This window comes from Typopeltis vanoorti, chromosome 15 (assembly GCF_054136105.1).
Source record: "Typopeltis vanoorti isolate ZY-2024b chromosome 15, IOZ_Tvanoo_1.0, whole genome shotgun sequence".
NCBI classification, from domain to species: Eukaryota; Metazoa; Arthropoda; class Arachnida; order Uropygi; family Thelyphonidae; genus Typopeltis; species Typopeltis vanoorti.
This window is the reverse complement of record NC_143563.1, coordinates 70,238,373-70,264,519: the sequence shown is the minus strand read 5'-3', so window position 1 is coordinate 70,264,519 and position 26,147 is coordinate 70,238,373. Positions and strand designations below refer to the sequence as shown.

At 35.5% G+C, this 26,147-nt stretch overlaps 1 protein-coding gene across 1 annotated transcript in view; it reads right to left on the bottom strand.

Annotated features, from left to right (window-relative positions):
- LOC150098865 (alpha-mannosidase 2-like) overlaps window positions 1-26,147 on the bottom strand; it is a 300,659-nt gene that overhangs the window by 239,906 nt on the left and 34,606 nt on the right. Inside the window, exons 3-4 of the mRNA XM_090405066.1 lie at window positions 18,989-19,136; window positions 11,765-11,936 (exon numbers count right to left, since the gene is read on the bottom strand). Coding sequence (XP_090261192.1) covers window positions 11,765-11,936; window positions 18,989-19,136 — 320 coding nt within the window. The remainder of the gene's footprint in view (window positions 1-11,764; window positions 11,937-18,988; window positions 19,137-26,147) is intronic.

The following is a 26,147-nucleotide window of genomic DNA, read 5'->3' as shown; positions in this document are numbered from 1 at the left end:
AGTCAATTCATGTTGAAGGGGAGAAGTGAATAAGGAGATGTACAAATTTGTCACCAACACACGAAATCACGTACTTTCTACATAAAATTTTCCAATTGTTGTACAAACAAAACAGTTACCACTTTAAAAACTAGAATTTTTATAAAAGAAAATCTAATTTTCCGACATATAATAATAAACACTCATCATGGATTACCTTATAATCGGAATGGATTCGCTGCCTTCTGCCATGCGCAGAAGTGTCGGGGGGGGGGGGTCTTGCATCTGTAGTCAGACAGTAAGACTACTAGTTATTCTGGTTAAGGGTTCTCTGGAGTGTGAAGGATTATCACACCTCTTGATGGTTGATAACTGATGGCTAGCCCTTCTTATCCATATTTCTCCAACTCTATCACATGCTTCACACCTACATTTTGATGGAGTAAAAATATGTTGAAGCCAGTAGGGAGGTTAACAAATGAGATTTATGAACTTCTTGAGCTGATATGGCATAAAGAAGAAATCCCAGTTGATTGGAATACAGCCATACCGCACACCATTTTCTAAAAAAAGGTTAGAAAATGATATGATAACCAGCAACTATAGAGGTATCTCTATTGGTCATTTGCTACAAAATATTATCTACACCGATCTGGAAAAGAATTAATGCATATGCTTCAAACATTGTAGAAAATTGACAACTGATCATATTTTCATGCTCTGAAAATTGTTAGAAAAACACTGAATTTGATAAAGAACTACATCTGGTATTTGTAGCCTAAACAAGCATATGACAGCATATATCTAAATGCAATAAACCTTTTTAATACCACAAAGTATATAAATATGATATGAATTTATAACTGCCATGTGCTCTGCAAGGTACATTTTTTCCAGGAACATGCATTCCATTTTGAAATAAAATCTGGACTCCACCAATGAGATGCTATCTTACCAACCCTAGCACTAGAAACATGGTCAACAACACAGGGAGAGATAATAAAAACATCACATTTGAAAGAAAAGTACTGAGAAAAAATTTTGGATCATCTCACAATCAAAACACTTGACTGTATGAACAAAGACATAATAAGGAACTACAAAACCTGTTTCAAAAACCTAACATCCTGTCACTTATAAGTGAGAGAATTAAGTAATTCAGTCACATTTAGAGACCATGAATAAAGGAAGATGGAAATGAATAGGAACCATCCTATTGGCTTATGTTGATGACAGACTCATCAGGATGTTATAATTTAATCAAAGCAAGTAAGCCTATGGGTCTTGGCATAAACCAGGAAAGACTAAATATATGTGTATTTCAAGGACCCTATCAAGAGCGATACAACTTGGATGTTGATAATTATATCCTTGAGTGAGTGAATAATTTTAACTATCTAGGAGTCAACATTAACAGCTACAATGATATGTATCAAGAGATAGAGAAGAGAACTGAGAATGTCAATCATGGATATGTTGAATTTTACAACTCCTGAAGTCTAAAATATCATCAAGAAAATCCAAAGAAAGACTAAACTATCTATGATGATATTAACCTACAGCTGTAAAACATGGTCAACAACACAGGGAGAGATAATAAACTTATCACATTTAAAAGTACTGAGAAAAAATTTTGGACCATCTCACAATCAGAACACTTGACTGTATGAACAAAGACATAATAAGGAACTACAAAATCCATTTCAAAGACCTAACATCCTGTCATTTATAAGTATGAAAATTAAGTAGTTCAGTCACTTTTAGAGAGCAGATAACCAATTAATCAAGCAAATACTTGCAAATAAAACTGACAAGAAAAGACCCACAGGAAGATTCCAAACACAATGGATGGATGTAGTAATGAAAGATGCAACAGTTGGATGAACCCACACTTTACACCAGGTGCAGCTTATGACAGAGACAGATATGGCAAAACCTAGCAGTAGCATTGGACCTAAATGGTGCATTAAGCTGTTAAAGACAAGGAAAGAAAAAGGAGAAAAAATAAATTAAATGAACACTTGGGGGGGGGGGATATAGTGGGATGTCTGAGGGAAAATGTTCAATATGCACTATAGTGCAGCAATTAAGTATTCCCAACCTCCACAACTGGTAGCATAAAAAAGAAATTAAAGTCCACAGTGACAACAAGCCCAAGATATGAACAGAGGCAAAACCTTATTCACTGACAGGAGCTGCTCTTTCTTGAGAAAGCTCACTAGTCATCTTACTGTCAGCCCTTAGAGAATCTGCATTTGAAATATGCAAGCGGCCACAAGCAATACCATAAGTTTTTTTATATCAGTCCCATCGAGGAATACATGAAAAATTGTTCAACCGCTTAATGCCATCAAAGTTCAGAAGGAAAAGAAGAAACTAGTTCACACTGGATTTGAAGACTTGTAGATTGTACTCGAAGAAAAACATAAGAGAAGAGAATGTTCCAAAAGAGTGCAAGAAGAATGGGTGAATGAAGAGAAAGAAAAATCATGCTAATTTTTTTTTTAATGTGAATTCCACACATGAAAAATTGTAAATCTGTACATTAGTATTAGTACTATTTGCTAAATTGGTTAGATAATGGAAACCCTGCTCTAGAGACACCAAACATGGAACTTTCAAGTACTCTTCAGGCCTCTATTATGGACACTCATAATGAATCGACTGTCATACTAATTACAACAATCCTCTTGTACTCATTTCAGGCCAACTAGCCATAACTGTTTAGCATATTACTGTCTTAAATCTCACACTGACATTGCCAAATTATACAATTTCTATTGAGCAAATGGTCCAGTGGATGTAAGCTACTACTATCTTTGTCATATTTTTAAATGACTACATTTCTTCCAAAAGTTTTGGCTTTTTCTTTATGAAATTATAAAACATCCCTACAAAAATTATCATTATTAATATTATATGTATAGTTTCAATGGACAACTGGTCCCTTTCATCAGTACAAAATGCATTCATTAAAGAAAATATTCTCTCTAATGATGATTTATGCTTGGTATCCCTAGCACAAAACTCACAATGGTTATTATGCTCCCAAAACTAATGTCTAAATTTTTTACTGTCTGAATTGTCTAAGTCCATCTCACATTGTCATCATTACTGCATTTCTTCTAATGATCAATTTTGGATTCACATATATTCTTCACATGATTCACTTCATTGAATAATTCAGCTATCAATGTTGATGTCAATTTTGGATATATTTTAGACACACACACACACACACACACACACACACACACACACACACACACACACACACACACAGCAAGATAGTGGGATATTTAACAAAACCCATTTAAAGTCACATATCTTTGAAAAAGGCTTGGCTCAGTTTTCCACATATTTTAAAAAATGTATGGTAGAAATTGTTGAAAGTTTCAGTAAATTCAATATCTCTGATTATACTGTCCTCTATCAATTGGTTTTTGAGGTCCACAACAGTGGATGTAACAAAATGCTGCTCCTGTCTATTGAGAATTTGTTGTGTCAGTTCTTGTTCACTTGACTGCCACAAATGTCCTCACATTCAATCTTCTTTCTTAGTATTACTACATATTTGAAATTGGGTATGAATGACCTTGAACCAGAAAAGGAACTCTGGATTATTAAAAAAATCTCAAGAGCTTGGGACTTTTATCTTATAACAGAAAATATGACTTCACATGTCAATCATTCTTTCAGTAGTAGGTGGCAAGGAAAGCTATGTCGTCTTTACACTTCCTAAAACTTACTTGTATTCCACTTCAACAAAATGGCAGAAGGATTTCAATGCCTCAACTCTAATAGTGAAAACAAACCGTAACATATCTGCACTTGTTTGTATTATGCATAATATGTGCAGCACAGCCTACTCCCAAGATGTTTACTTTCATGTTAGTTATGAAAGACATTATTGCTGCCTTTTATCGAAATGCCAACAAAGTTCATATTGCAGCTGCCACAACAAAACATTATTATCTTGCCAGTTAATTTATATTGCTCCAATATGGACAGCATGTGATCCACTAACATCTCAGATTTTGGAATTACAACAATTTCACTTGTAGTTGTATTCCTTTCATAGGTATATAATAATACTTCACCAAAACTGGGACCATCCTGAGTGAATTGGTGAATCTGCCATAACAGATACATATTTTGCTTCATGTAATGCAAAATAAGCCAGTACATTCACACTATACGTTCACATTTTTTTCTTGCACATGGGAATCTTTGTGAAAATAAGATCTGTATGATGGTAGGTGTACAATCCATTGATATAAATGAATGGTTATGTGTGACAGTATGGAAGTTAATGGAAGCTGCCATTCTTATGTAGGGAGACATTTCCATTCATCATTTACATCTTGTTTTATCATGAAAAATAGTTTATAGATTCCACTTTTTTTGCTGCAACCACTTCTTTTCAGTAGCGTGATTTTTAATATCTGAATGATTCATGTTCGATAGAAAATTCAGGTCTACAGTGCATTATGGGTTAACATTATGGCTTCAGTTAGGAAAATTAATTCTTGTTTCAATATGTTGGTAATACTTTGAAAAATACCAGAGAAAATACTAAATGTAACCTTTTCAACTCAAAGTGCATAACTTTACATTGGCAGTCATTATCTTCATCCATAATGTCAATTTATTTAAATTATCTTGCAGGATATCTACATTTCCTTTATCAAGTATTGCCCTCCATGGCTTTAACAACGTAGGTTGTTAAAGGAAATTAACAACGTAGATTAGATAACTAAAAATATTTAATTATTATTTCCTATATTTTGCCAAAGTTAAATCAGCATCAGAGATTAATATACTGGTATTAAACATGTGCACGCAGGCACACTTCAATAACAAAGATGGAACAGGAGAGATACGGGATGACTTAAAGTCCTATAAATTAAACCACCTATTGGCTTTGGTTGGGTGTTCTTGGCTGTTGGGCTGACCATCTGCTGATGAGGGTTTTCCATATGAGAGGCAGTCTGATACAACCATATTTGTTTAGCATGGGATAGTAAGGGCTGTAGCAGATTTGAAGAAAACCCTCTCAAATTTAAATTTGCTTTGGTGGAGTAAGGTGGCTTTTTTCCCTCAATGGATGCTGTGCCAGGTATCCAGGGCATGGTCTGCTAATCCTGAATCGCTGTAATGGTGAAAATGAATGTAATCCTGGTACTCTGATATATGGATATTGACTGTCCTACCTGTCTGGCCATAGTACGAATGGTTGCAGCTGCAGGGTATCTGGTACACTCCGGGTAAATCCAGAGGTTGTAGCTTGTCTTTGGGAAGTGGACAAGGGTTGATAGCTTTTTGTGTGTTTATAAGTGGTCACAAGACTGTGCTTCTGTTTTAAGATCTTGACCACCTTTTCTGAGACACTATGAATATTGGGAATTGTGATGGATTTACTATAATCTATATTTTTGGAAAGGGGGAGGGAGAATATGTGGCGGGAGGTGTGGCCATTCGTCAAAAATGTTTTTTTTTTTTTTTTTTTTTTTTTATGTAGGTGAGTTCTGTGTTGAAGGAAACATTATCTGAGAAAATTAATTTTGCCCAGTGGACTAAGGTTTTTATAATCCCAAATTGCTGGGAGAAGAATGACGTGACTGGTGATGGATGTTTTTACCTGTGTGTGTGTGTGTGGATTTTCTGTAGACTGTGAACAGAGATCCATTTGGTTGTCTTATAACCAAAGTATCTAGGAAGGGCAGATTGTTGTAACTTCCTATTTCTGTTATGAATTGGATCCTTGAATGTTGGCTGTTCAAATGTGTAAGGTGTCCTGGACATGCAGTCAAATTGCAAAAACATTGTCCACATAGCGAAGGCTAATAATGGGTTTAAGGGGGAAAGAATTTAGGACATTATTTTCAAATGCCTCCATTAAAAAGTTAGCCAAAGGAGGAGAAAGCCCACAGCTGTATCCCTCTATTTGTTTATAGAATTTTCCTTGTCAAACAAAGTAGCCCAAGTTCATAATGAACTGAAACAGGGCTGAGATATCAAGAGGAAATTCTGCTTGGATAAGAGCCAAGGTCCTTAAGTGGAACATTTATGAATAAGGAGGAGATATCGAAACTGACCATTAAGTCAGTATTGCAGAATCCAGTTCTTAAAATGGGCTGAGTTTATGATGTGATGAGGTATTGCCAGTAGTATAAGAAAGCACTTTGACTAAATGCTTAGCTAGTTTGTAGGTGGGTGAGTCTATACCAACTATAATTGGGTGTAGAGGTACATCCTCTATGTATTTTTGGAAGTACATAAATGGGGGGGGGGGGTTGAATTGTAGTGTTTTAGTTTGTTGGTCAGAGCTTTTGGCCAGGAAATGGCATTTTTAACAGTCTATGGATGGTTGTGATCTGCATGTAGGTCAATATAGATCAATATGTTTCCATGGTTTCTTATCTCTTGTCCTGGACCAGTTGTTCTATCCTCTGCCTGCCTGGTTGGCCAAGTGGTTAGCATATCTGCTCTTCAGCCAAGAGGTTATGGATTTGAATCCTGCCAAGAGCATGGGGATGCTTGTGATTGTCATACTAACCAATTACCATATGTACTGCTGTGACCTGTGTCCTGGCACAGTATGACCTTTAATGTCTTTGTGCCATAAAAAATAAAATCTTCTGAAGTAAGAGTGCATAACACTTATGCAAACATATTTCAGAAGGAATTTTCCTACTGAAACACCCAGGAGAGAAATTCTTCACATTGTTATTTTCTTTTCTTTTATAGCTAGATACCATGAGAGCTATACTCCAATTACCTGACTATGACCAGGACTTCTGAACTATCTTTTCTTGAGTTTGTCATGAAGTTCTTATTTTTCTATCCTTCTTATTTCCACTTTCATTTAATGTTGTGTTTATCATTTTGTGAATACTGTACCTATTCTTTCCTTCAATGCTTCAATAATTTAACTCAATGAAGAATGCTGAGACTTCTATATGCAAGTCTCGGCATGCTTCATTGAAGAAATATCTAAAACCATATCAACTGCTTCAAATCAATCACTCTTCAGACTGAGAATCCTAAAAAACAAGACAAACTTTATTGAGCCATTTCTATATGAAGTGGAAAGTAAATGTTTTTCAGTTTTAACTGAATAATATTATATGGATTAATTACTACAAAAAACTTCCCACATGGGGTGCTTAAGGGTCAAAGCTGTATAACTGAGAGGAGACCTCCATATAGCCTTTAAAGGAATGCGGAGAACCGACCAGGGCTTCTGACCTAATGTCCAATCCTCACCTTCCCGTGATGCACCGTGTTGGGTATCTACTTGGATACTGAACGGACGAGGATGGGCTGGCAATTTGGGATTTAGCCGACCAAATTGTATTCTTATTGGTTAAACCAAAATATAGAATGATGGTACAACATGACAAAATTTCATGCCGGCTGGGGAGTCGCCTGGTTAAACAAGGCCCCCGTTGTTTTCGCCAGGGAACCAGTGCAAACAGCGAAAAGTCAGCTACTGGAACAAATCTGAAAACAAACCCCAACTCAACATCACCAGAGTTAAAGATCGGTACTATCAACGTAAGAAGCCTGAATGGCAAAGAAATGGAGCTAGCTGAGGAATTAGATAAGTACCAGATCGACATAATAGGGGTGACTGAAACAAAAAAGACCAAAACTGGTGAGATCTTTATGAGCAATAAATACAAAATGTTATATTCAGACAATGACAATCAAGGAAAAGAAGGAGTAGCCATAGTATTCAACACAAAATCCGAGGCTAATCTTCTTGAATGGCAGTCAGTCTCAAGTAGAGTAATGTGGGCAAATATGAGAATGGGGAACTGGACAATGAGACTTATTTGTGCCTATAGTCCCACAGAAGGTTCTACTAAGGTAGAAGTGGAGGAATTTTTTGAGGCTTTAGAAAAAGCAAAAGTTGGTCCTTGTTGGGGATCTAAATAGCAGAGTAGGAAATGATTGTGAGACATACAAAAATATTTTGGGAAAATTTGGAGAAAAGAGCAAAGCTAATAATAATGGCAAACATCTGTTGGATTTCTGCTCAGGACATGGACTGGTTATTACTAACACCATGTTCCAACATAAAAATGTGCACAAATTCACATGGAGAGAAGAGGCTAGGAATAAGAAAAGTCTCACTGACTATGTTATTGTTGATAGTGATGTTTTCTCCCTAGTGCAGGACACCAGAGTGTACAGAGGATTTGAAATTGGAAGTGATCACTATTTAGTATTGAGCAGGATAAAATTGAATTTCATATTGAAAAGAATAACATGTAAGAAAGTTTTAAAGCGAATAAAAGTTGAGCAGCTCTCAGATGTGAGCTGTAGACTAAAATACACAAAGATTATTGAAGAAAAAATGAAAGAGTTTGAGAACAGGAATCAAACCTTGGAGATTCAGTGGCAAACTCTGAAGAAAACATTGATTGATTCTGCCAGAGAGGCATGTGGTGAGGTTGTCTGTAAGGATAAAAAAATCAGAACTCCCTGGTGGACACAGGAAGTTAAAGAGGCAGTGAAGGAAAAGAAGAAAACATACCAAAAGTTTCTGTCAAATAAGTCAGCTTGTGCTCTTAGAGAATATAGAGACAAATGCAAGAATGCTAAACACTGTGTAAAACTAGCTAAACAAAAGTCATGGGAGGACTTTGGCAAGAATATAGAAAATAAATATCAAGAAGGTGGCAAAATATTCTGGAGGTTGTTGAAGAAGCTTAAGAATGGAGGAAAGAGTGCTATAAAAGGAATTAGAGATGATAAAGGTGACATGAAAACGGGAGAAAAAGATATCCTTGAAGTATGGAGTAATTACTTTGAAAAACTGCTAAATGAAACAAGCAGTGATGACTGCACAGTGGTAAAAAACACTGACCAGGCATGCAGTCAGGAATACATATCCATACTTGAAGTAGAAAAAGCCATCAAAGGCTTGAAATGTGGAAAGGCAGCAGGAGTAGATGATATTCGACCAGAAATGCTGAAGTATGGTGGTATAAGAGTCTTACAGTGGCTGCATTGCATAGTTCAGAAAGCCTGGACAGAGGGACGAATTCCCGATGATTGGAGTAGAGCTCTCATAGTACCCATATATAAAAAGGGAAATAAAACTGCATGTGAGAATTACAGAGGTATTTCCCTAGTGTTCCTGGCAAGATCTATGCAAGTATACTTTGAGAAACGGTCGAGAAGTATTGGGGAAGAAAAGCTTGGTGAAGAACAAGCTGGATTCAGGCCAAATAGAGGCGGTCAGGATCAGATCCTCACTTTACAACAAATAGTCAAGAAAGCATGGGAATATAACAAAGATCTGTATTTAAGTTTTGTCGATCTGGAAAAGGCATATGACAAGCTGCCAAGAGAGAAGCTATTCAATACGCTGCAGTTATATGGTGTCAATGGGGCATTATATCAAGCAATACTTAGTCTTTATTTGAGTTGTAAGTCAGCAGTTAGAATTGAAGGAAGTACAGGAAGATGGTTTAATGTTAAATCTGGTGTGAGACAAGAATGTACATTATCCCCTCTGTTATTCATTGTCTATATGGATCACATTATGAAGGAAAGTGGTATTAAACATGATATCAAAATTGGAGATTTAATGTCAGTTCTTTGCTTTATGCGGATGATGTTATACTTCTAAATAAATCCGCTACAAGTCTGCAAGCTTCTCTGATTAAATTGAATAGCTGTTGTAATAGATATGGTATGAAGGTCAGCAATAAAAAGACAAAGATAATGAAAATAGGCAGAATCATTGAAAATGGCAACTGCATTGTGAATGGAGAACCTGTGGAACAAGTAAAACATTTCAGCTATTTAGGCACAATTTTTACTGAAGATGGTAAATTAAATATAGAAATAGACAACAGAATCAGCAAGGCTGGTATGGTGGGAAGTCAATTGAATAAATTCATATGGAATAAGAGAGAAATTAGTCGGAACACTAAATTAGCTGTATGCAAGACAGTGTTCAAACCAGTTTTAACTTATGGATCTGAGAGCTGGGTCAGAAGTAAAACATTTGACCAAAGACTACAGATATGAGAGTCCTGCGAAAGATTATAGGCGTGAACAGATGGCATCAATGGCAGTATCATATTAAAAACGAGGATATTAGGAAAGAACTTGACATTGTCAGCATCTAGGAATGCGTTAGCAGAGCTAATCTCAGGTGGTATGTCACTTAAACAGAATGGGCGAGGAAAGATTAGCAAAACAAGTGTTCTTTGCCAAGTTAGCAGCAAAACGATCCAGAGGAAGACCAAGATATAGGTGGATTGATACGGTTCAAAGTGCTTTAGACGATAGAAATATAAGATCTGATAATGTTGGAGTGTTGACAAGTAACAGACTGATTTGGAGGAAAATTGTAGATAGGAAATTAATAATGATGTAATTTTTTTCATGTAGTACTATCATATCCTGTACATCCCTTGAGGGTACATGGCAGGAATTTGAGGATGATGATGATGAACTTCCCACATCTTTCTACATGAGTTTCTCTATTACTTTTTCCATTTCTGCCTCTTTTTTTTTTTTTAAATTCCTGCTCAGTCTTCATCTTTATATACTGAAATCAGTGAAACACCACAATTCTCTTCCTACTATGTTCTCTTTTTCCTTCTTCCCATGATGGCTCTAGAGGCATTCTTTTCACTTCGCTGCATACTCAGAAATATAGCAGAGTAACTTCTGCTCCACTGCATGCTACTGTTACTAGTTATAACAACATGCTTGAAACAGCAATAAGTTCCATTTCATAGTGCAGAAAAGAAGTTCATTATAATTTTGTAATGAAACAATTGGAATTTATAACATTTCTTCATTTCATAAGGTTTATGCACTGAGGTAAGTTCATTTAATTATTTTCATAACACAAATACAGCGATGACTTTTTAAGTGACAAATTTTCTAAAACATCTGTTGTGATACAAATACAGCACCCACCAGGATTTCAAATTTTGGCAGCTCAAAACAAAATTATAATCAAGATTTAAAAAAATCTACACAAATGTATTTTATATCTAAGCAAGACCTCAGTAGCCAAAAATAAAAACGCCTCAAGATGTCTTTGCTCACAACATACAGAAAGGAACAAATGTTTAACAATTTCAAAATAATACTGTATTATCAGCATCTTAACTTTAATTCAATTTTTTTTTTTGGAATATCTGAATTTTAATACAGATACCCTACAACAGACCTTGGATAAGAGGTCCAAGTTGGTTCTCCACACTCTATACAGAGTATGTGGAAGTCTCCTAATTATCTAGCTTTTCCTCTTAAGCAAATCCTCAGAATACTGTTGTTAAATCAGTTTATCCACATTGTGAATCCATTTTAAGAAATCTGAAATGCATCTAATATAGATAAGACCTCTAAGCTACATTTTTCCTAATAATGTTCCAATTTTTTTTTTCCCTGTTCTGAATTAATGCATGAAATGTTAATCCATTTATTCACTCTCTCTTTTCTCCCTTTTCAGCTATAGGCTTCTGTTTCAATATTAAATATATATATATATATATATATATATAACATACCACCTTATTTCATAAGAAAATAACAGAAATTTCTTCTTTATTGCAGGAAAATACAACATTTTAAAAACATGTAGTAATCTATACATTTCAGACATTATGGATATTAGATATTTTTAAAGGTTTTTTTTTTCCTTTTTTCCTCCCTCCCATGCCTTTGTTCTGCAATATCATAAAAGCAAATCATTACAAAACAACAGTAAAAAAATGTTAAGAAAAAATTTTAATCTGAATCATACCTTTTAATCATCTGTTTGGCATTGTTATCTACTTTTTCCCACCAATATGAGAGGAAAGAAATTTCTGCCCATATAAACCTGCGCCTGCTATCTTCTTTTAATTTTACAATCATATTGTTTAAAATATGCTGAGTTTGGTCCTTGTAGTACTTATCAAATGTTTTCAACCAACCTTCAAAAAAGTATAAAATAAATAAAACCTTATATATAACTGAAATTAAAAGTTTGAATACAGATTACATTCTGCTAACAATATTCATTTAAGTATGCAAAGGTAAAAAGTATCTTTGGTTAATAAACATTTGTTTCTTTAATTAAGAAATTAAAACTAACAAACATCTAAGCTCACTTTTTCATAAGCAGCCTCATATTTTATAAAACAGTACCACTTCCTGAAAACTGGTTCTTAGAATAATTCGTAATTAAGACATGCACCATTTTTAAAAAAACATTAAACTGAAATTAAATATTATAGGAGAAAAGCTTATCTGGAATAGAGAATTTTTTTTCACACTTTATTTTTTTCTACTGATCTACTTTCCAGTGAAAGTTTTATTGTATAAGCAGGATAATTATAATTTTAAAACTGATTTAGTAGTTTAATTTCATGCTGGTGATCCACAGGTTCTATTTTCTTATTATTTCCTTCAGCTGATAAATAATCTGATATCACATCTCATCTTCCTTTCATATTAGGCTCAATAACCTGTCACAGACAAATAACTTAAATTGTGCATGTTTGTCTAGCCAGTATGCCTGTTTTGTACGATGAAAAACCTGAGTTTCCAAGAGAAAAAATACTTTCACCTCTATAGGAGACCAGCTAAACTCACTTCACTTGAAAAGTCCTGATAAAGTTCTTTGCATTCTAGATGAGATTCAAACTTAGGTCTTTCCAACTGAAAGGCATCATCGATACTGACTGAGTGGTCTATAATCTGATATGGTAAACATCATTATATGCTGGCAATTGGCAAAACAGATTAAATTAACTCTATGGTCACTAAGCTCAGTCAGCATGCCTGTTTTGCAGGATGATTAAAAGGCTATTAAATGGACCTGAATGGAATTGTACATGTTCTTGAGATAGAACTAGTCAGGATAGAATGCACAATTTGCAGGCCTAACTGCAAATTGTGCATTCTATCCTGACAGGATAAATTGTGGAAATGGAAAAATAATGATGATGAAGGAAGTTTATTTATTTATTTTTTTTGCACTTGGTTAGGCTATAATAAATTTAGTTTAATCCTTTATCCAAGTGTAAGCAAACAAAGTTTGTGCCTGAAAATATCTTTCGGAGTGAGGTAAGGTGGTGCAACACCAGGCAACTCCAATCAAAGGTGGACCAAGCTCTTATCACTCCTTGTCTCAGTATCTCCCATAATGCAAAGCACATCTCCTTGGACATGTATATTGCTATGCATTAAGGGAAGGGGCACTACCCAGAAGTGGCCCTTCCCTTAATGCATATCAGTATACATGTCTGCAAGGAGATGTGCTTTGCATTATGGAAGATACTGAAGGGGGTGCTTAAGGGTCAAAGTTGTATAACTGAACGAACAAGGATGGGCTGGCAATTTGGAATTTAGCCGGCCAAATTGTATTCTTATTGGCTTAAACCAATATAAAAAATGATGGTACAACATGACAAAATTTCATGCCGGCTGGGATGTCACCCGCTTAAACAAGGTCCCGTTGTTTTTACCAGGGAACCAGGGCGAACAGCAAAAAGTCAGCTACTGGAACAAATCTGAAAACACACCCCAACTCAACATCACCAGAATTAAAGATCGGTACTATCAACATAACAAGCCTGAATGGCAAAGAAATGGAGCTAGCTGAGGAATTAGATAAGTACCAGATCGACATAATAGGGGGTGACTGAAACAAAAAAGACAAAAACTGGTGAGATCTTTCTGAGCAATAAATACAAAATGTTAAATTCAGGCAATGACAATCAAGGAAAAGAAGGAGTAGCCATAATATTCAACACAAAATACAAGGCTAATCTTCTTGAATGGCAGGCAGTCTCAAGTAGAGTGATGTTGGCAAATATCAGAATGGGGAATTGGACAATGAGACTTATTTGTGCCAATAGTCCCACAGAAGGTTCTACTAAGGTAGAAGTGGAGGAATTTTTTGATGCTTTAGATAAAGCAACTGACACAATGAAAAAGGAAAAGTTGGTCCTTGTTGGGGATCTAAATAGCATAGTAGGAAATGACTGTCTGACATACAAAAATATTGGGAAAATTTGGAGAAAAGAGCAAAGCTAATAATAATGGCAAATATCTGTTGGATATCTGCTCAGGACATGGACTAGTTATTACTAACACCATGTTCCAACATAAAAATGTGCACAAATTCCATGGAGAGAGAGAAGAAGCAAGGAATAAGAAAAGTCTCATTGACTATGTTATTGTTGATAGTAATGTTTTCTCCCTGGTGCAGGACACCAGAGTGTACAGAGGATTTGAAATTGGAAGTGATCACTATTTAGTTCTTGAACAGGACAAAATTGAATTTCATATTGAAAAGAATAACATGTAAGAAAGTTTTAAAGCGAATAAAAGTTGAGCAGCTCTCAGATGTGAACTGTAGACTAAAATACACAAAGATTATTGAAGAAAAAATCAAAGAGTTTGAGAACAGGAACCAAACCTTGGAGATTCAGTGGCAAGCCTTGAAGAAAACTCTGATTGATTCAGTCAGAGAGTCATGGTGAGGTTGTCTGCAAGGATAGAAAAATCAGAACTCCATGGTGGACACAGGAAGTTAAAGAGGCAGTAAAGGAAAAGAAGAAAGCATATCAAAAGTTCCTGGCAAATAAGCCAGCTTGTGCTCTTAGAGAATACAGAGACAAATGTAAGAAAGCGAAACACTGTGTAAAATTAGCTAAACAAAAGTCATGAGAGGACTTTGGCAAGAACATAGAAAATAAATATCAAGAAGGTGGTAAGATATTCTGGAGGTTGTTGAAGAAGCTTAGAAATGGAGGAAAGAGTGCTGTAAAAGGAGTTAAAAGATGATAAAGGTGACATGAAAATGGGAGAAAAAGATATCCTTGAAGTATAGAGTAATTATCTTGAAAAACTGCTAAATGAAACAAGCAGTGATGACAGCAGTGGTAAAAAACAATGACCAGGCATGCAGTCAGGAATACATATCCATACTTGAAGTAGAAAAAGCCATCAAAGGCTTGAAATGTGGAAAGGCAGCAGGAGTAGATGATATTCGACCAGAAATGCTGAAGTATGGTGGTATAAAAGTCTTACAATGGCTGCACTGCATAGGTCAGAAAGCCAGGATAGAGGGACGAATTTCTGATGATTGGAGTAGAGCGGTTCTTCTTCTTCAACCTTTTGGTTCTGTATACTGCTGGACGAAGGTCTCCCCCATGGTTTTCCAGATCACTAGGTTTTCTGCCTCTCCCATCCATCTCACTCCTGCAATTTGTTCCAGTTCATCCCTCCACCTTCTTCTCTGTCTTACTCTTTGTCTTGCTCCATCCATTGGTCTCCATTCTGTTGTTTTTCTAGTCCATCTCCCGTCACTGCATCTGGCAATATGGCCAACCCATCTCCACTTAGCCTGTTTAATGTATTTTAGAATATCCATGACACCTGTTTGAGATCTTATCCAGGTATTTGTCTTCCTATCTCTTAATGTTATTTTTAGCATACTTCTTTCCATGCGATGTTGTATTGTTCTCAGCTTTTTGTTTAGGGCTTCTGTTAAAGTCCATGTTTCTCCTCCAGTGCATACTTCTTGTCCTAACATAAAGTCCATATGTTAGGAAAAGAAGTATGCAATGGTCGAAAGCTTTCCTTTTTAGACTCATAGGGATATCACTTCTGAATATGTCTCTCATTTTCCCATAAGCCATCCATCCAAGGTGAATTCTTTGTTCAATCTCTTTTCTTTGGCACTCCTCAAAGGATAACAATTGGCCCAAATATACATATGAAGTAACTTGTTCTATTTAATGGTTTTCTACTTTGACAGTTCTATGGTTAATATATTTATTCATCATTATTTTTGTTTTTTCTCTATTTATTTTCTCCCAAATTATTTACAGCTGCACTAGAGAAAATCTTTAGAAGCCTTGACTGGGAAACAAAAGGAATGAACATAAATGGAGAAATGCTGCATCATCTGAAACTTGCCGATGTTATTGTCCTAATAGCAGATAATCTTGAGGATCTGGAAGAAAGGCTAAATCAACTAAATGAAGCCTCCAGAGTAATTGGATAAAAATAAATAGAGTAGAGCTCTAATAGTACCAATATATAAAAAGGGAAATAAAACTGAATGTGAGAATTAAAGAGGTATTTTCCTACTGGTGTTCCTGGCAAGATATATGCAAGTATACTTGAGAAGAATTGTGGAAGAAGAAGAGCTTGTTGAAGAACAAGCTGGATTCAGGCCAAAAAGAGGCTGTCAGGATCAGATCTTCACTTTACGACAAATAGTGGAGAAATCATGAGAATATAACAAACATCTGTATTTAAGTTTCGTCGATCTGGAAAAGGCATATGACAAGGTGCCAAGAGAGAAGCTATTCAATACGCTACAGTTATATGGTGTCAATGGGGCATTATATCAAGCAATACTTAGTCTGTATTTGAGTTGTAAGTCAGCAGTTAGAATTGAAAGAAGTACAAGAAGATGGTTTAATGTTAAATCTGGAGTTAGACAATGAAAATAGGCAGAATCATTGAAAATGCCAACTGCGTTGTGAACGGAAAACCTGTGGAACAAGTAAAACATTTCAGCTACTTAGGCACAATTTTTAGTGAAGATGGTAAATTAAATATGGAAATAGACAACATAATCAGCAAAGCTGGTATGGTAGGAAGTCAATTGAATAAATTCATATGGAATAAGAGAGAAATTAGTCAGAACACTAAATTAGCTGTATAAAAGACAGTATTCAAGCCAATTTTAACTTATGGATCTGAGAGTTGGGTCAGAAGTAAAACACTTGACCAAAGACTAGAGACCACAGATATGAGAGTCCTGAAAAAGATTAGAGGCATGAACAGATGGCATCAATGGCAATATCATATTAAAAACGAGGATATTAGGAAAAGAACTTGATATTGTCAGCAACCAGGAATGCGTTAGCGGAGCTAATCTCAGGTGGTATGGTCACTTAAACAGAATGGGTGAGGTAAGCGAAACAAGTGTTCTCTGCCAGGTTGGCTGGAAAACAACCCAGAGGAAGACCAAGATATAGGTGGATTGATATGGTACAATGTGCCTTAGATGATAGAAATATAACATCTGATAATGTTGCAGTCTTGACAAAATAACAGACTGATTTGGAGGAAAATTGTAGATAGGAAGTTAATAATGATGTAAATTTTTCATGTAGTACTATCATATCCTGTACACCCCCTGAGGGTACATGGCAGGAAATGATGATGACTGAGACAAGGAGTGATGAGAGCTTGGTCCACCTTTGCTCGGAGTTGCACCACCTTACCTCAGTCCTGAAGATATTTTCAGGTGTAAACTTCGTTTGCTTACACTTGAATAAAGGATTAAACTAAATTTATTATAATGGTGATGAAACTGATTTTCAGTACACCACAATATGAGTACATGCTGAGATTTGGCAGGGTCCAGCATCCAAATCTACTACATGCTACTATTTACGCTAGTGGGCATGCTACCCTTAGTTATATGGCTTCACACCTCCATCCTTGCATACATTTCATTCTAGGAATGAAATGTATGCAAGGATGGAGGTGTGAAGCCATATATAGAGAAAATGCCAAATCTGTGCAGTACCAGATGGTCCAGGCTCAGCAGAAAATTTTCGTCAGATGATCTGAGATAAGTGCTTTGTTTACTGGACTTATGAAGTGATGAAAACCATGTTCAGATTATAGAGCAAAAACCTATTTTATTTTTTGCCCATTTATCGCAGCATGGAATACGAATGATGTTTCAGAGATGTCAGACATCATATACTCATTTCTTTCTTTTAAGGTCACAGCTTTGAAACAGTAAATCTGTAAACAGAAATGAGATAATACGCTGCAATAAACCAAATGGTAACAGTAGAAGGCTTCCAAGTTAACTAACGAATAACTCTGTTGCAGCCAATGCTCTTCCAGGCATATCTAGAGAGTCCAGTAGCAGTAGTATGCAGAATGGCTCTACCAAGTGCCATGATTTATAGAGGAGTTGTGTGATATATTCCATATGTATGTGTGGTTTAGCAAAGAATCCATTACTGTACATTCCATGTCTCACAAAATTTTATCTTACTTTAAAATGATGAAAAGTCAAGCAAAGAGAAATAGGTTAAATGCAGAAATGGAAAATCTTCCAGAAGGCTTCAGATTCACTTCACCTGCTCATTTTACTTTTCTCAATGACACACACACACACACACACACACACACACACACACACACACCATTTAAATCTTATTGTTGCAAAAATGGCATTTGTGGATATGTTCACTATGTCTGAAAATGTATGTTAGCGAGAATGTGTCTAAAAGTCTCCTTTTAGACACATTCTTTTAGAATTATATCTGTTTTGTGCACATTCATTCAATCATATCTTCATTCTATTCTATTTGTTGCATCTATTGTTCTCTTAATGCCACCAGCCATTCTGAACTTTCTGAATTCAGTATTCACAATTTCATCTGGCCTACCTTTTATAATTGTATCAATTCAGAGATGAAAAGATATTTGTTATCACCAATGATCACACACACAAACTGTTCACATGCATACAAGAGTACTAAAAAATCTTAACCATGCTCCAGGGAACTTTTGATCTCTTCCTTGATAATGATCCTTCTCAGTATACTGATATTTGTCTTTTAGGCAATTCTGATCATAACCTGATGCTAATTTATTTTCACAGAGTATTAAGAAATAAAATCTAGAAACATGAATTTCAAGATTTCACAGAAACAGATTTCATCAAACTAAAATATGAATATTCTAATTATCTCCAATTATAAATTTAGGTCTTCAAATTAGGGTTTTGTTACAAATAAAAAAAAAATATATGCAATAGTTAAAACTGTTGTATAACGGAATGAGACCTCAGTAAAGAATACTGAATAATGAATGCTATGAAATTAAAAATCTCAGTATTCATTATTCGCAAGATATACATTTAAATAAGTGATAAAATATAAAATTAACTGACAACCAATAATTACAAATAAATTACGAAAATTTATGCTACCTGGATCATTGTGTGAATGGGGAACCACAAACACCTTTAATTTCTGTTGTGGTGACCACTGGTTATCTTTATACTGTAGATCGTAACCTTGCTTCCATACCCCTCCATCAGGATTATCAAACTTCAAATTTTCATACATATCTGACATCTGATAGCAAAAAAATAAAATAAAATAAATAAATAAATAACCCTAATAATAAATGTTTATTCCCAGATTAAAAAGCTATAACAATAATTTTACGCAGTTAATTTAGGTAGTACAATAAAAGTAAAATAAGGCAACTCAGAAGCTGATCTCCTAATGCAAACCACCCCCACACTATTTGCAGTCTTAAAAAAGAATCTGAAACTACGTAACAATACATGCCAAGCATTGATTACACACTCTGCTAGGATCCTACAAAGTAACATAATTCTTTATGCAAAAATAAACACCCCCCCCCCACAACATGCAATTATGACAAACAATACTATAACATGTTATAATATCATAACTTTTTTTTTGTTGTCGTTGAAGCATCTATAATGTTTAATAGTTTAGTTCAACACACATCATTTTTGGAATGATATACGAAGTATTTGAAAAATAATGAAATTACTCACATTATTTTCAGTATCTGATGCATTCCAAACCTTGGGTATGATTTTTTTTTTCTAAGTAGCTTTTCACAAGCTATAAATTTTTTTGCATCATTCTACAATCATTCGTTCAAATGTATGCAATAGGCTGTTTGGAGATAACGTATACAGGATAACAGTGCTTTGCTTACCATCCAATGTTGGTTGCAAATTTATTGTTTGGGGGGGGGGGACATATTCTATAGGTGTTCCATCAATAAATTCCAGCATATCCAAGTGTGGTTAGTGAATAAAAGTCACTACAAGTTAGAACTGGGAGACTATATTTTGGGAACTGGCCTCCATCAAATGATTAAATGGAAGAAAACTACAATACTGCATAGAAATTTGAGAAACTATGTTTAAAGTCAGCAGTAGTAACGAATACTCCTCAAATTTAAAGAAGCATGGCTTCATTAATTTACAAAAAAATCTAGAAGTCAGTTATTTTATGACTCACTCCAAATTTTATTTATTTAAACTTATTTTTTTTTTATCTTTTAGATAATATAAAAAAAATACAAAAATAGGACATTGATTCTTTTGTCTGTTACAATACCATCATTTTACATTGTAGTTTAAGCCAATAAGAATACAATCTGGTTGGCTAAATCCCAAATTGTCAGCCCATCCTTGTTTGTTCAGTATTCAAGGTGCACCACAAGAAGGTGAGGATTGGACATTAGGTCTGAAGCCCTGGTCAGTTCTCTGCATTCCTTTAAAGGCTATGTGGAGGTCTCCTCTCAGTTATACAGCTTTAACACCTTTATTTCACACTTGGTTATGTATTTATTATACATTATTTCTGTTCTGTCTTTGTTCATATTTAATTCTTTCTTTTTAAATTATACTTGCCAAGAAATTATATTATTGTTTAATTCTTTATCCAAGTGTAAACAAACAAAGTATGCACATGAAGTGCATTTTCATGACTAGGCTACTTGTATATAGAGGCAGATGATGATGTCACATAAATTGCCTTAGTGTTCCATTATGCAACATACACTTCCTTTTACATGTTATACTGGTAAGTGAGATTGCTTTTGACTTTTGAGGTTAAAAGAATGAAGAACATTTATCATAGGCCTACAGTAGTTAGTATACAGGTGCAAAAGAGCCTGATAATATTCGGAGAAAGATCACAGATGGATAATATGAGAAAAAAAAAAAAAAAAAGCTTCAGCTCATTTATATCATCATGTAGCCAAATTTTTTTTTTTTTTTTAACCAGGCTCGTGCAGCTGAATCACCAACAAAAGACTAATTGAAACTAGAACCCAGTGATGAGTAGTATCTACTTGGTTATCCTCATCTAAGTTAATTGTCTTGAGTTGACCTCCTCTCTCTCTCTCTCTCCAGTCATCTCTGCAACTGACCATAAGACTATAGTGAACTAAGAGGATGGAACTATTTAAAAAACCTCTCATAATAAAAAAAAAAAAAAAAGCAGAATTTTATCTCCCTTTGGTACAATATGTAATTTAATTCATGTGATGGAAGGTACTAGGGGTGTGAGCGTATTGGATCCGGTCATGGGATCAGAAAAGCCATCCATAACCAATGTAGCCACATTTCTTAAGATTGGCAAAAGTGCCCACATGATCTTGACTTGGGAGATTGTAAAACATGGGGAATATTCTGTCAAGAAGGGATATTTGTGGGAATCCTGCAAGGGAAGTTTGTCAGTAGTGCATGGTAGATAGTCAAGGAGCATCTAGAACAGGGGGTCTGCAAACTTTTTAGACCATCGACCCCTTTATGGAATCCTTGATCCCTCATCGACCCCCATCATGTTAAATAAATGAATAAATGTTATCAATAATAATGCATTTTTTGAAAATTATGGAGACAACTACCGTGTTTGAATAAAAACTTTAGTTTAATATAACTAAAATCTACATTCGACATTTCAACCTTTATGTCAAGGTCATCATTTGGAGCATACAACTATACACAGAAAACAAGCTACACTACCATCAAACTGGTTTGTTAAAGATACTGACCAACCGCTACAATAATCGTTGGCCTGACCTCTGGTGGGAAAAAAAAAAATTAAAAACATAATAACGAAATTGGATAAAGGCAATGCCACTGTCGTCCTTGACAGGTCAACATACGTACTACAGATGAATCAACTAGTAGCCGATACCAACACATATAAGCTAGTAAATTATAACCCAACAAAAAGGATAAGGGATAAAACAGAGAAATGCCTCCCCCCATATATTTTCGGGACTCCAGAATATACGGGGTCCGGAAAATACACAAACAAAATGTGCCCTTCGACCAATCGTGGAAGGAATAGACAGTCCCAATTACCACTTAGCCAAGAAATTAGCGGCAACACTCAAGGAGTTGGTAGGTCATTCCCCCTCCTACATAAAAAACACACAACACTTTATAAACAAAATTAAAAACATAACACTCAACAAAGACGACTTATTAGTCACGTTGGATGTTTCTGCCCTTTTCACTAATGTCCCCATCAATGACACAATTCTCCTACTACAGAACAAATTTCCACCCGACATTACGGCCCTCTTTGCCCACGTACTTCAGTCCAGTTACTTCGTGTGGCAAAACAAATTTTACCTACAAAAAGAAGGTACAGCCATAGGCTCACCACTATTCCCCCCCCCCCCTGAATCGCTAACTTCAACATGGAAACCTTTGAGCAAAGGGCTTTTGATTCTGCCATGTTAAGACCGACAGTCTGGCTTAGATACGTTGACGACGTGTTCGCGATCTGGCCACACGGGTGACAAACGCCAAACACATTCCTTAGCCACCTGAACAAACAACAAGAACGCATACAATTTACCATCAAAATCGAAAATCAAAATTCACTCCTGTTCCTAGACACACATCTTCCTTCAGGCAGTCTATCCTTCATAGTCTACCGAAAACCGACACACACTGGCCAATACATACATGCTAACTCATACCACCACCCATCACAAAAATATGGAGTCATTAACACCCTTAAAAACAGAGCTACAACAATTTGCTCTAATCAACAAGCCCTGAAACATGAACTAAACATCATCAGCAACACATTCATAAATAATGGCTATAACAAAAATACTATTAATAAGATACTCCATAAAACAACAACAAAAACGAATCTAGATTACAGTAAAACCATAGCCATCCCATACATTAAAGGGTTATCAGAAAAAATCAACAGAATCCTACAATATTATAACCTCAATGCCACCTTTAAACCCAACTCCTCTAAGGATCCTCTCCTCCCATTAGCACATCCTGGTGTCTATTGCATCCGCTGCAGCTGTAACTTACCGTACATTGGGGAAACAGGACGGGCAATCACTATACGCAAGAAAGAGCACATGAAATATAACCATTATGGTGAAGCAGGCCTTTCAGACCATGCACTCAACACCTTACACCAAATCAACTGGAAAAGCACCCACTCTTTACACCACACAAAAACTTGGTATGAAAGGAAATTTAAGGAAGCCTGCGAAATCCTGATGAACCACCCAAATATCAACAACAAAGATGGCATGAAAATTCCAAGGATCTGGATGGCACACATTCTGCCTACCTAATACATAAGATCCAACATGAGTCAGGACTCTAACCAATCTTCAACTAGTATTAGAAACCATTCCATACCAACTGACTGGAATGTACAAGTATATTCATGATGTTAATATATGTATATAGATAGATACTTGTTGTTACGCCCAATGTATTTCTACAACCAACAGACAACACTAATAATAGGACTCTAGCATTGATGTATAATTTTTTTTCCCACCAGAGGTCAGGCCAACAATTGTTGTAGCAGTTGGTCAGTATCTTTAACAAACCAGTTTGATTGTAGTGTAGCTTGTTTTCTGTGTATAGTTGTATGCTCCAGATGATGACCATGACATAAAGGGTCGAAATGTCGAATGTAGATTTTAGTTATGTTAAACTAAAGTTTTTATTCAAACACTGTAGTTGTCTCCATAATTTTCAAAAAATGCATTCGGATCACCATGTAAGCTTAAAAGAAAGGTTATCAATAATAAATTTCTCAATTTAAAAATAATAATTCCTTCATCCTTTTCATTGTTTCATTGGTAAATGAGGTATAAATCCAAATTTGAAATACTCTTGCGAATACTGTCGGCACTTCTTACTATCAGGGGCTGCCATTATGGGAACTTTAAAAAAATTATACAGTAAATTCAAAGTTATCAGATCACTAAACACCACACTGATAGCTATGGGCAATAAATGCACACTAGCCCTGATTGTTTCTGTTCTAGATGTCTTAATCGGGGAGAACGTGCGCTTCTCCCTTGTTGGCTCAGCGATCAGCCAGTTGACTTTACATGTCTATTAGGTGTGTTACTCTAAATTGTTTTTTTGACTTCCCTATTGACCTCTAGACATTTATTGACCGCTTGGATAGCCACATTGCCCCCCCCCATGGGTCGATATCGACCACTTTGCTGACCCCTTGATCTAGAGGAAGTAATATTAATTTATAAATTGTATACCTAAGGTAAGAAGAGTTAATGAAGTAGGAGTTAGTAAATAATATCATTAAGCATGAGCTGAAGAAGAAAATGCTATGGAGGGTATATAAGGATAAAGATGACCAGCAAACTCATGAACAGTACAAGACTCAGGCAAGAAAGATGACCAAAATGATAAGGAAGGCAAAATCAGATTATGAGAAGAATCTAGCCAAGCAGGCTAAAGGAAACACTAAATAGTTCTATTTTTTATGACTACAGAAGATTAATCTTGATAAGTGCTGATGGTGACAAGGTGACAGAAGCAGATAAAATATTTGAGTTACTGAGTGACCACTTTGCAGGGTATATCATCCAAGTAAGGTTACTGCTGCAAACATGTGTGAGAGAGATTGATGTGGAAACAGAGGTGGATGAATTGGAGGTTTTTAGGATATTGCAGAATCTCAATGTAAATATAGCTGTGTGATTAGATTGGGATATCAACTTGGGTCTTGTGAGCACATGCAAGGGAACTGGCAAAGCCTCTGACTAGTCTCTTTAATTTACGTCTCAGCTCTGGTAGAGTTCCAAGGGAGTGGAAAGAGGGCAAAATAATTCCCTTGCATAAGGAAGTTCTAAGACTGCAGTAGCAAATTATAGACCAAGAAATATAAACACGTTAACACAAGAATATTTTAATATTTGCCAAATATTTCAGTCTGAAATTAACAGACTATCCTCAGTGGCTTGAAAGGAACAGTTTTTACAAGGTCATTCAAAAGTAGAGCGAGCCACCTGATGTTACATTGCTAAGCACTAAAGTGAGGCAAATTTCATCAAAGTGATGAACAAATTATAGATATTAATTCACAATTTCATATAATAATCTTAATTTATAAATTCAATTAAAGATAACATTAAACTAATGTAGGAATTAGAAGATCTCAATTTAAAAAAAAACAGTGTGTTATCCGGATTAAACTTTCCCATATTTTTGACATGGATAGGCAATCATTTTGATTGCCTATCCATGTCAAAATATGGGAAAGCGACATCTGTGTAGAAGGCGAGTCCTGGTACCAGAAAATGTTGTGACTTGTCTCTATCCCATGCTGCACCAATCCAGACTTATCTGATTTGTTATGAAGAATATACGATTGATGTTCCTATATTCTTTTTTCTATAGAGTGTCCGGTTTGTCCAAAGTACGACAGATTGCAGTTACAAGGAACTTGATATGCACCAGGCAGCGGCATAGTTGAGCGTTTATCTTTAGAAGATGGGAAATATGTAGAAATTTGTTAATAGAGATATAAGTGGCTGTTAAATCATATTTCTTCAGAATTCTGGAAATTGGTTCTGACATTCCGGAAATATATGGAATTGGAACTCGACGTAGTGATTCTTTGTTGTTCTGGATAGGATTGTAGGAATACAACAAATGTTGTGTAGACTTTTTTGGAGAAGCTATTTAATTTCATGTGATGTTTGATAGTTGAAAGTTCTTTCTGTAATTCGTGGGGAGTTTAGCAATTAGTTCTAGCTCGAATTAAACATTTTATAATTCCTATTTTTTGATAAGGATGATGGGCAGATTGTTTGAGAATGTAACGTCCAGTAAAAGCGGGTTTTCTGTAAACTGTTGTTGTTCAGAATACCCGAAGGTGAGTGGATGAGAAGGATGTCTAAAAAGGATAACTTGTCTTTTTCAATCTCCATGGTAAACTTAATACGCAGATGTAGAGAATTGATTTTGGCTAAAAAGGAAGGTAAAGAATCTCTGCTGTGAGATCACACTGAAAAAATGTCATCTATATATCTAACCCAAAAGGATAGTTGAGGATATATAGATGAAAAAAGGATGGTCCAAATTAAAGTTGGTTAGAGCAGGTGAAAGTGGACTTCCCATGGCTTCCTTTCACTTGGCTGTAGAATTTGTTTTGACACAAGAAATATCCAGAGTGCATCATGAAAAGCAAATAATTTTAGTAGGAAGATGTCAGCCAGTAAATGTAAAGTCTCTTTGAGAAGTACATTGATAAATAGAGATTCTACATCAAAGCTCA